This window comes from Haliaeetus leucocephalus, unplaced genomic scaffold, assembly GCF_000737465.1.
Source record: "Haliaeetus leucocephalus isolate CR32 unplaced genomic scaffold, Haliaeetus_leucocephalus-4.0 Scaffold155, whole genome shotgun sequence".
Taxonomy (NCBI): domain Eukaryota; kingdom Metazoa; phylum Chordata; class Aves; order Accipitriformes; family Accipitridae; genus Haliaeetus; species Haliaeetus leucocephalus.
Genome location: NW_010972591.1, coordinates 1943893 through 1955837, shown reverse-complemented (window position 1 = coordinate 1955837; position 11945 = coordinate 1943893). Strand labels below are relative to the sequence as shown.

Below are 11945 nucleotides of genomic sequence, written 5' to 3'. Positions count from 1 at the left end.
GTGGGGGCCACGGGGGAGGATGGTAATATACATAGTTTTACATGGTAACACCAAATGTTTATCTTATGCACTCTGAAAATGAGGATTGTAAGTAACCCTCTTTCTTTGTTCTGAAAAACATTCATCTTCTGTTAGAGATAAAACAGATGCTTAAGTGTTTTTCTGAATAACTGTCTATATTCTTTAAACTTCAAAGATAAGATCCAGAAGTAATATGTGACATCAGCAGTGAGCTTTATCTATAAAACATAAAAGTGAGATAGTTCAATAATCAGTGAATTAAGCTTCTTCCAGTGTACCTCATATTTGAAATTAATAGCAACTGAAGTCTTAGTGTTGGAAAAAAAATATAATTCTTTTAAAACACAGGCCAAAACTTGTCAACTGCCCAGATTTTAGATATAAAGTATCTCTAAGGAGAGCATTTCTGAATTGCTCTGCCCTTAAGTTGTTTTGCTGTGGGCTTCACTGTAAAAATTGACCACAATCAAACACTGTGCTCAGAAACCAAGGCAGACTCGGGATATTATGCACTTCCTCTTGTCTCATTATCCTGTCCTTAGGAGAAGAGTGCATGAAGTAGAACATATTATCTTAGGATTCTTAGGTTTTGAATTTGTTTTCTTCTCCCCATAAATATCTCTTATGAAATCTAATGTGCAAAAATCCATATTTATAATGCAATGCTTTGAGGTCATTTTCAACCAAACTAAAATAAAGTGAACTCTCTCTCTCAAAAAAAAAAAAGCTTACAGGATTTTTCTGGGAGAACTCCCTCAAAATGCTGCAGTGCTCAAAATGGAGTATTCTGAGCTACTAACATGAAGCTTGTTTTCATTAAACTGTGAAGGTCCTTTCCAGTTTTAATTCATTGATAGATCCCAAGCTGTGAAGGGTGTCACTAAGCAGGATGGAACTATGTGTGAGGCAGTCTAGACAGAGAATTTTTGGACTGTGTGTAAGCCAAGGACATAAGGATTTGTGGTTCAAAAAGACTTTCACAGAATGGTTTTAACCCTCGAATAATGTTATTCCTTAAAACATCAGTAGGATTGAGAAAGGCACGAGAACAGCTATTTTGACCCAAAAAGGTATAAAAAGAGGTCTTTGAAGGCAAACTGGGCAACTTTTGGCCTCCCAGCTTTGGCAGAACTTAAATTCTCCAATTAACATTTTACTCTCAGACTGGCCAGCATTTTGTCTTCTTCAGTAGTGTTAACAAGGGGTAATTGTGGTAAGTATAATCCTTCTGAGAACAGCTGAGTTCTTTTGACCAGCTTCTGATTATTAAGTTATTCTATAGAACTCTTATAGTGCACAGACCTTTTGTAAGGATTTAAACGCTGATGTTCAAAAGATACGAGAAGTTGATTTTCAAAAGGAACAACAAAATTCTTTGGAAATGGCTTACACTTGACATGCAAGGCAAAGTGATTGAAATAGTTATTGTTTGCAAGTTTCCTTTTTTCCTGTTTTTAGTTATTTTCTAATATTGGAGCTTCACTAACTCACATTTCATAGAATCATAGAATCATTTAGGTTGGAAAAGACCTTCAAGATCATCCAGTCCAACCATCAACCATGCCCACTAAACCATGTCCTGAAGTACCCCGTCCACTTGCTTTTTGAATACCTCCCCGGATGGTGACTCAATCACTTCCCTGGGCAGCCTATTCCAATGTTTGACAACCCTCTCAGTAAAGAAATTTTTCCTAATATCTAACCTAAATCTCCCTTGCCTCAACTTGAGGCCATTTCCTCTCGTCCTATCTCCAGCCACCTGACAGAAGAGACCAGCACCCACCTCACTACAACCCCCTTTCAGGCAGTTGTAGAGAGCGATAAGGTCTCCCCTCAGCCTCCTCTTCTCCAGACTAAACAGGCCCAGTTCCCTCAGCCGCTCGTCATAAGACTTGTGCTCCAGGTCCCTCACCAACTTGGTTGCCCTTCTCTGGACACATTCCAGCACCTCCATGTCTTTCTTGTAATGAGGGGCCCAAAACTGAACACAGTACTTGAGGTGTGGCCTCACCAGTGCCGAATACATGGGAACAATCACCTCCCTGCTCCTGCTGGCCACACTGTTTCTGATACAGGCCAGGATGCTGTTGGCCTTCTTGGCCACCTGGGCACACTGCTGGCTCATATTCAGCTGCCTGTCAACCAGCACCCCCAGGTCTTTCTCTGCCGGGCAGCTTTCCAGCCACTCTTCCCCAAGGCTGTAGCGCTGCATGGGGTTGTTGTGACCCAAGTGCAGGACCCGGCACTTGGCCTCATTGAACTTCATACAGTTGGCCTCAGCCAATCGACCCATTTGATGTGATTTACATTAAAAAGACCCTAATTTTTGTTTCAAATTCCCTTCTGATGAGTCTGCTGCTTTATTATTTGGTTCCTGAAAATCCTGACGTTTTCCTGTTGACAGGAAAGGAGATTTTGAGTATGACAGAAAACATGCTTAATATGTATCAATTGAATCAAACCCTGAATTATTTACACTAAATAAATGCATCATGGGTTGAAACCCAAATTACATGCTGTAGGAAGTCTAGACTGAGTCTTTGAGCTCAGTTCTGTAGTCATGCATAGGGACAATGCCCTGTGCAAAGCCCTAGGAGGAAACTGCATCGAAAGTGCACACAGTTTGTAGTACAGAAAGCGGAGAGGAGCTGCGACTGCTCTGAAAGAAGAGCATCGCTTGCTCATCAGGATACAGGCTGAGTGGTAAAGCCATAGCTCCAACCAAGGTCCTTCCCCAGGTAGTGTTTACAATATAATTGTAATCTTTGTAATATTGGTACTGCTAATGCTGTGCGGTAGGAAAGTACATGTATAGGAGAATACTAGTTATAAATTAATTCAGCCAGAAGTTGAAAGCACTCAGTTCAAATCTGAATGCTTAAAGTTAAGCTGATAATTTCCTATTTAGATGCTTAATGGAAATGGCCTGTTTTCCAGAAGTGCCACAGAACCACAACTGCAACTGTGATCAGTATTATTGAAAGGCATTTTAAAAAAAAATAAATCAAAAAGTCATCGAACCTGCTTTTTTTAACTAATAATGTAACTTCTTACGTATACTTGTATGTCTTGAAGTGCTAGAAGTATGTGGAAAGGACTAGGGAATTTAGGCTTTGGTTTTTTGTTTGTTTTAAGTCCTGGACTAACTAAATTGTGGTTAATACTTCTGGGTTCCTCTTAATATCCTGCATTAAGTGGGGGCCCTGTGAGACTCTAATGTAAGGTATAGTAGCTCTCTCTGTATCAGAGAACAATTTTTATATTTGGATTCACTGATGTTAGAAATCATTGTTTAATTCCAGATGGTAGCCTGGAAAGTGTGGGGTAAGGGTTTTTTTGGCGCAGTTCCTGAAGTATCCCACATGCAAGTATCTCAGACACAGATGAGAACCGGGGCTGCCTTACCGGAGGAGCAGCAGGGTTACGCTGCCGGAGGGAGGAGGTGCGGCAGCAGGGCTTCCCAAGAGCACTGGCTGCCCCAGGGGTCCAGCCTGCCTGGGTTAGCAGCTCCCTGCAGGACAGCACGGGTGCTCCCGAGGGGCCTTCTCCCCTCTGGGAACTGTTCAACACTTCTTTTGCCCCTGGTTTGCAGAAGCTTTTGACAGGTAGTGTTGGGGATTTTTAGCTGAAAGAAGATTTTTATATGTAGTTCATAGGATCACCCCTATTACATACTGTCTCATGTTTTCAGTTTAACAAACTGGAGAGAAAAGTAGAAGCTTAGTTACGGGGTAGTCTAGCAAATTTTCTGAAGTCTCTGCTTTGTTAGTAATGCTTCTCCTTTGTAGCCTGGACCAAGAGTTGCCTGTCCAAGGCTGCAGTGTCTAAACTGTATCTTAAGATCCAGCTTTAGATACTGTATCATTGGAGATTTTTCCTTTCTCATGTTTTGTTGTCTATTTAAGTGATAACTAAGTACTTGTTTGTTGACAGGATGCATGTGGTCCATATTCTCCAGAGGAATGCATATCTTTACCAGTCTACACGAGCGTGGAGAGAGACCGTGTGGTGACAAATATTGATGTACCTTGTGGAGGAAACCAAGACCAGTGGATTCAATGTGGCGCTGCTTTATTTTTAAAAAATCAGTAATCTGAAACTGCATTAAATTAACTCTTGAAGTTAAGAATCATTTAAACATCTCAGTTGCTTCTTATTAAAAGAAAACTTTAGATTCGTTGCTTATACATTTTTAAAGCAATGGTTTATAAATTCCCCTGTTTATTTTTTTAAATATATAAAATTAATTCTACTTAAATAGAACTTCATAGTATCTGTGGGATATTGTAAAAGTTAACATGGCACTATTTAGCAAACTGTTAATTTGGGTTGTTTCTCTAGATAGTAATGTGCTGTATTTCTTTCTCAGACTTGCTGAAATCTCTTATGTTTTGCCCATAAATATTGAATATAAATTCAAAGTCAGCATTTTTTCTTTGATCAGTTTTTTTCATTATCCTTTTTGAACTGTTGTTCTTATGCCTCCATTATTTAATAAAATAAAATGTTAAAACTTACCTGTTGTAATTGAAATTTAATGTTTTACTTGAATATAAAAATCAGGATAAATGTTTCAGTCTGTTTTAATGATGTTTTACTTGTAATCATATTTCTTTGTATTGGTAGTAAATAATAGGAGCTTCATAAACTTCACGTGGAGTTACAAATTCAGTTAGACTACCATCATGGTTGTTATTTAGAATTTACTGAAAAAAAAACATTTTGTGAAACTGTACTAAATTCCAGTAAGAATGTGAATATAAATCCCCAAGATAGACAAACAATTCCTTAGACAAACAAAAGAGGTTCTCACTCAGTTGTTAAGTGATAAGCAGAGGGATATAATAATGCTTTTGGTCTGTGATGTGAGAGACCCCTGGAGTCTTGTTCTTAGTGCAGGATACTCGAGTTTGATTTCACTGATTGATGATGTATCATGTTGGGATGCTGCCATAGCTTTGGTGTGCAGTTGGACAAAATCCCAATAGAAGCAGAAAACCCCAAATCCAGCAGGAAGCAGCATTACTGAAGAATGATGAAGTCTCAACATAAGAATTGAAAGTGCCTGATTTTTAACTGCAATTACAGAGTCACCTCATGAAGATATTTTTAAAAGACAAAAGCATAAAAACACTTTCTAAGTTTGCTTAGCAAACAAAACAGATGTCTTGGCACTGATATGTCTGATAGATTTTATATCTATTTCAAAGTAGTATTTAAATTAAGACTGTATTTCACTTGCTTGATATTTTACATTGTTGGTTTGAGGGAGGGAGGAAAGCAGAGAAAAGATTGGCCACATCTCCAGGTTAGCTTCCTGAAGAAAGTGTTTTTCTCTGTTCTGCTCTATTGTTTATCCCTTAAACTTGGTCTTTTGTCTCCTATCTGCCAAGTTTCCCATTTTAGTTCTTCTTCTAATAAAAAGATCTCCTAAAATGATTTGATACAAGTGCACATACATTTTAAAAATTGAATCCTATCTAAAAGCAGAATAGATTTACTTGATAATTTTCAGATAATTGTCTTGTTTTCCTTTATACATTTGACTCTGATTCACTGAAGAATAAAAATGTAGCAAGTTTAGAAATACTTGTCTGCGAAGAAAATTTTGGAAGAAAATGACAAAGTTTCCAACAGAAATCACTTGTATAAATGCACATATAAGCTCTGTAAGGATTTAGAGGGTAATTTGTCCAGAGAAAGTATTCTGTCGTACTAAGCTTTCTTGGTAAAACATCACTGGGAGAGGAAAAAAGTTTTACTGAGGGCAACTGTGCTTTCAATTCCCTTAGGCACATGTAAAGAGCATGTTGCAACCTTCCCTTTTGGATCCAACACATTTCCATAAAGCAGATTGGATTTTAGCTTTCGTATTTCTCCAAACTGAGGGATCTATTGGCTCCTACCAGTTCCAGCTTCTCTTTTGTGGACAGGTAGAGAAATACAGATATTCAGGTAACTCCCTATGTTAGGGCAAAGATACCTGGAAAAGAGACATCATATTTTAACCTAACTTGCACAGAAAGTAGAGACCAGCAGTGTAGAAGGTGGTTTTGATGACCAGTCTTGCTTGTTACGGGAAATAAAAAGCTACTGTAATGGGTTGTAGAAACCCTGAAATAAAACATTAATAGAACATTGAGGGGATTGTCATGTTTCAGTTTGGGTTGGGTTTTTCTCTTCTAATCATAAGCTTCAAAGATGCCTTCCATCCTGCCAAGTGTAACTACGAATATTATTTAGAGCCACTGGTTTCAAGTGTCCTCTTTTTATATATTTAGTTAGGAAGTCTTTACTAATTCTATTAATATACAGATATTGACTCTATCACAAAAAACAGATATAAAAGAGACACCTCCAGACCTACCACGCAATCTTTATTTCTATTTCAGAGTCAGGAACTGATTCAATTTCTTACTGATAACTTGTCTGTATCCTAACCCCTCCGAACTGGCCAGTCTCTGCTGTGGAGGTTCATTACTTCTTGTATCTATCATCTCCTACTGCCTCAGATTTAGAACGGCAGAATATTTATTAGCTCACACCACCAAAAGTTTTGTTTTCAGGACATGCATTCATTCATGCATTTCTTTCAGAGTGCCTTCTTTCTGTGAGTAGAAAGTACTGTTAGCCAGCTTGATTAAATCTCCTTTTGTTTGATTCACCTCTTGGTTTAGAGCCCTTCCACATTACCAAAAATGTCTGCTTGCCTCTGCTCTTTCTGAGTCCTTCCATGAGTGATATGAAATAACCCTCTTAATGTTTGGCTATACCTAGAGCATTGAATTATATTTTTATTTGGGTAGAAGTCCTTTGGGAGCTCATCTAGACTGATCTACGTTACAAATGTGAAAGGAGCTCTCTTCCTAGGTGTCTGATGTGTTTATTTTTTTAGCACAGGACAAAAAACTGATTTAAGTAAATCTCAAGCTAGTTTGGCAGCTGAAATCTAGTAGATTTTTAATGATGTAATATTATCATCACAAAAATCTTGAGAGCTGTATATTATGTTCACTGTGTGTTAAGCAGGATGTTTGATACTTATTTTGACTAATTGATTCACTAATCTTTCCTTCTCATGACTCTAGTCATAACCCTGATGTTTTGGAAGGCTCTCAGGTGACCTAAAGAGGAAAAAGAGATTATTTCTCATGTGTTCCTTGATATTTATTGTCTGTATGCATTGTACGATGTGCTTTCTTTCCACACAATGTTGTAATCTAAATGAAAGATACTATAGATAACTACTACGGTATATCATAGGAATGATATTTTTGGTAGTAAAAGGCAGACTGTAGAGTGTTTATTACCACCAAAGTGCAGCTGTATCACAAGCATAGGCCATTCAGAAGTATGAATCAGGAAAAATAAGAAATAAAAGCATCAGAAATGCCTTAGTAGTCTGACTAGTGTTTCAACGAGTCTATTCCGCTATTGAGTTTCAAGGGTATAGGAACTTGTAAGACTAAAATTTATAAAGAGAGCTTAGAAAACACACATTACTACTCTATAAACATGCTCTTTTGAAGACTTGAGAAAGAGGCATATCTTGAGCAAGTGCAAATTGTTATCAATAGAAATCAAAGAGGCAAACTGCTGAGTGAAAAAAACCTTTAAAGAATAACAAAACCTCTGAAAATAATGAAGATTATGCTGTAATATATAAGTGTGTTTAAAATACAAATAGCTTTTTTTTTTTTACAAATGCATTTATTTATATTTTAAAAGGAACAGTTTCTTCTTTTTACACTTTATAGCAGTCAAATATTCATCAGGCATTGGTGCTGCCATCCATCGAAGACATGCTGTTTGGTCTTCCGAACAAGTTCACAGCAAGTCTACTTCACAGAGCATGCTGTGCTCCCAAACAGAAGAATACATGTTTGTTGAAGAGTCAGACTCACTTTTTGTTGTTATTTGAGGTAAACTGCCTTTCAGAAACAAGACCTATGATTGTGATAGAATGCCTCAAATGGTTGTAGTGGTAAGGGAAAACTCTGTAGAGTTGATTTAAGATTTTTTTCCTGAACATTTTTAGAATTTCATTAAAATCCAAATGCTGCAGTGGAAGGGAAGTTATGCAAGTTATGCTGAGTACAAATAGAACTGGTTGTGCAAATTAGTCTTTCCCCCTCCATTTCTTTATTTCAGCTTTCAGAGAACAGCACTCAGAAGAGCAGTAATTTCTCCCAAAACAGCTAGATAATTGTTGGAACTGAAGGGGGAAAAAAACCTGAACTCCATGCTCAAAAGCATCAAATATGAATCATTATACGACCTCTTAAACTGATAGACTGTCTTTCATCGACAAAAATGGTTTTACATAAATTACATTTAATATTGGTTATCATACTAAAAATCTGCAGGCTTGACCAGGACTAGAACTTCTTATATGAAATTTTACATGTACATTTTTAAATCTTTTTAATTCTTCCATTTTTAATCCTTTGAAAAGAAAAAGTGTGAATAAGAAACTACACGTAGAAGAGTCTGAAGACAAATAACAAGTGGGTCACATCTGAGAAAACAAGCTCACCCTTTGTGAGTCCTTACACTGCATTCTCCTCTGAAGGTGTACAACTTTGTGAGTGCGCTTGAGTTCTTCACGTATTAGAAGCTTCCTTGGAAACTCTGCTGCTTGAGAGGCCATCCTCCTTCACCCCTGCTTGTCACCTCCTGTCTGTGAGGCTGCACAGCTCAGCACCGTTTCTTGTATCTATCTGCTTTTCACTTCAGCCACTGAAGCTGCTTACAGCAGAGCTCGCTAAATTGATGTGTTTCAAGAAATGCCTCTCTTTAAGGTCTAGATTTCTTATTTCTAATTCTCATCACCTTTATGTAAGATGCCTAGAAAGCATCAGAACTGGGTTTTTTTTCACTTTCAGTGGGTTTGGTACAAACAGAAGAGTTTTCACTATTGTATTTTAGAAAATCAAAGAATAAAGTTGGTGTTACTTATTTGAACAGCTTCACAACAATAATTACTGTTAATATGGACTGTGGTTTGCCTGAGGAATAGTTCTTAGGGTATGATCATTGTGGAGATTGGGGTGTTTTTTTCCTTTTTTTTTTTTTTTTTTTTAATTTAAATTCATTTGTTTTAATTTATTCAAACACTTTATAATGCATAAAGAACCATGACAGAATATCTAGAAAGCTTTCACAGGCTGATTCTAGAATGGTGCTGTAGGTATGAGTGGCTAGTCAATACAAGAATTTGGGTATTCACGCTGTGTTACAATACATTGCTATTCTACTTTTTTGTTATCAAAACCATCTGCATTACTGTGTTCTTGTTCAACACATAAATTAACTGAGAGCACGTATAATTTGAGTACAGTGTAAATTGTACTCAAAAAAAAAAAAAATACTGCCCAGTGTTCATTCTAGCTTGATGATCCTGTAAACAAAGTTACCTAAACAGCAATAGCCAGATGCCCCAGATGAATGTCAGATATATACTCTGACTGGGAGCAGTTTCTAAGGAAGAGTGTGTCAAAATTACTACTGACTTTGCATCTCAAGAGAAAGCAAGCTCCCCCCGGTTGTCTTCAAAAGAAGTCTCAGAGATATTCTTCATATCTTCACCCATTGTTAGATTCACTTACTTTTTTTAGAGCAGCAAACAAGCATCTTCTTAGCAGGTCATCTTTGGGAAAAGTAGTTAGTAACCATGCTTATGAAGCATACCAGGCAATTTCATAATCAGAGCTGTCTAACTCCTCTCAGTCTCTGACAAGGTGAGTTCTTCTCATGCTATCCCACCTGGTACTATTTCCAAGCATAAGAGGGCTTTTCATACACTTCTCTCTCTCTACTGCAACTGCTAAGAAATGTAAAAGGTTAACAGCTTTTTTGTGATGGGCACGGTCATATCAACGTCTGCCACTAGATGGTACTGTGGTCTAGAACCTCGTGAGAGGCTGGCACAGAAAACTGGGATTTAGAAGGTAAGGACAATTTATAGTATATATAACGTTGCATCAACAGTCTGTTCCAAAGGAAATTTTCTCATCAGCGGTGCTGAATAAGCAGCTATGTCTCAAAAAAATGCTTATAGCTAGTTGTGATGTATTTCTTTTTAGAAATAAGTGATTCACCAAGTGAATTTCTTGATACTTAGAGAAGCCTTGGTTATGGAAGTGGATAAGGCACTGACTGACCTCTCTGGCCTGTTTGCAGCTATTTCTGTACATCTTCAGTATCTGCATGAGAAGAAGGAACAGTGAGGAGAAGTATGGCCTTGCAGCATGGAAGGCCGACAGCTTCCTGGGCTGCATCAAGCAAAGCATAGCCAGCAGGTCGAGGGAGGTGATCATTCTCTGCTCAGCACTGGTGAGACACATCTGGAGTCCTGGGTCCAGTGCTGGGCTGCCCACTACAAAAGAGACATGGACATGCTGGAGTGAGTCCAGAGAAGGCCCATGAAGGTAATTAAGGGACTGGAGCATCTGACATAGAACGAGAGGCTGCGAGAGCTGAGACTGTTCAGCCTAGAGAAGAGAAGGTTCAGGAGGCTTATATCAGTGTGTATAAATATCTGAGGGGAGGGAGTAAAGAAGATGGAGCCTGACTCTTCTCAGTAGTGCACAGTGAAAGAAGAAGAGGCGATGGGCAGAAAATGAAATGCCTGGGATCTCATTTAAATGTAATAATTTTTTTTTCTTTACTTTTAAGGGTGACCAAGCACTGGCACAGCTTGCCCAGAGAGGTTGTGGAGTGTCATTCTTGGAGATATTCAAAGCCCAACTGGACACAGTCCTTAGCAACTTGCTCTGGATGACTGTGCTTTGAGAAGTGGGGTAAAACTAGATGATCTCCAGAGGTGCTTTCCAACCTCAGCTGTTCTGTGATTGTATAATCCTGTGAAATGGTTAGAAATGAAGAGGAGCCATTTAAGCTACCAGTATCAGGAACACTGTGATGTGAGAACAGGAAACCCATTTTAGGGAAGACAAGTATCCAGTAGATACTGAGCCTTCCAGTTCATTGTAGGTAGGTCTCTGAAGTGATGTTTCTATCCTTTGGGTTCCAGTAAGGATGAAATGAGTGAAAATCTCGATATCGTTTACTGATACCATCCTGCCCACTCCATCTTGTTCTCAGTCAGTTGGCTTTAAAATATTTTCCTTATGATTTTTGTAAAAAAAATTGTGTATGAAAAATGAGAAGAAAACTTAGTAATCTAGAATTTAAAAGGATGTTTGAATTCCAGTATATTTCCAACACAATAAAGATACAGCAAACACCTCACTGATACTGTGAAGACAGCAGTTTAGTTATATCTAGTTTGTGTAACTCTCTCTAATAGTTAGCATCTATAAAAATAACTTCTGCAAATCATGAGAAGACTGTATGTCAGAGAAAAAGCCAGAAAACTGGAAGTCAAGATCCAGCCTATATTTACTATAATTTCAGGATTTTCAAAGTATCCTCAAGAAAAAAATGTTTGTAGTTGAGTTTTTTTCAGTGTGAACTTTCTTCATTGGAAGGAACTGTCAGGCATTGGGAAAACACAAAATGTCCTTTGTTAAGAGCATACTTGATTTTCATCTATCCAGAAACAGGTTTTGTTCATCGGTTTGAACACAATGTAACACACTGGGACATCCAGCCTACGTCCCCTGCAAGAGAAGTTTCACTCATGGTTACATCAACGCTGGGAAGAACTCTCCTGATGAGTTAAGGAGGGGCTGGGATGCAAAGAGATGTGAAGGAGTAAAAGTCATATCTATCATAAAGAGCACTGTGATCTGTTACTGTTTCAATGGAGTTTAAATGAAAAGAGACACTGGCCAATTGTGTTCCAGTATCGTCTACATGAAACTACCTCTTATTCTTTTCTAACCTTTTGCTCTTTGTAGAGGATCAAGAAAATTTTCTCTCAAGCCCTTTCTCTAGGAGTAACTTCACTGGGCTTCCTG

The 11945-nt window shown here is 38.0% G+C and overlaps 1 protein-coding gene across 2 annotated transcripts in view; it reads left to right on the top strand.

The window, feature by feature from the left end:
* Positions 1–4113, top strand: part of DYNC2H1 (dynein, cytoplasmic 2, heavy chain 1) — a 185457-nt gene extending 181344 nt beyond the window's left edge. For both annotated transcript variants that reach the window (XM_010562117.1, XM_010562118.1), the window contains one exon: positions 3955–4113. In XM_010562117.1, coding sequence (XP_010560419.1) covers positions 3955–4113 — 159 coding nt within the window. The remainder of the gene's footprint in view (positions 1–3954) is intronic.
* Positions 4114–11945: the final 7832 nt, after the last annotated feature.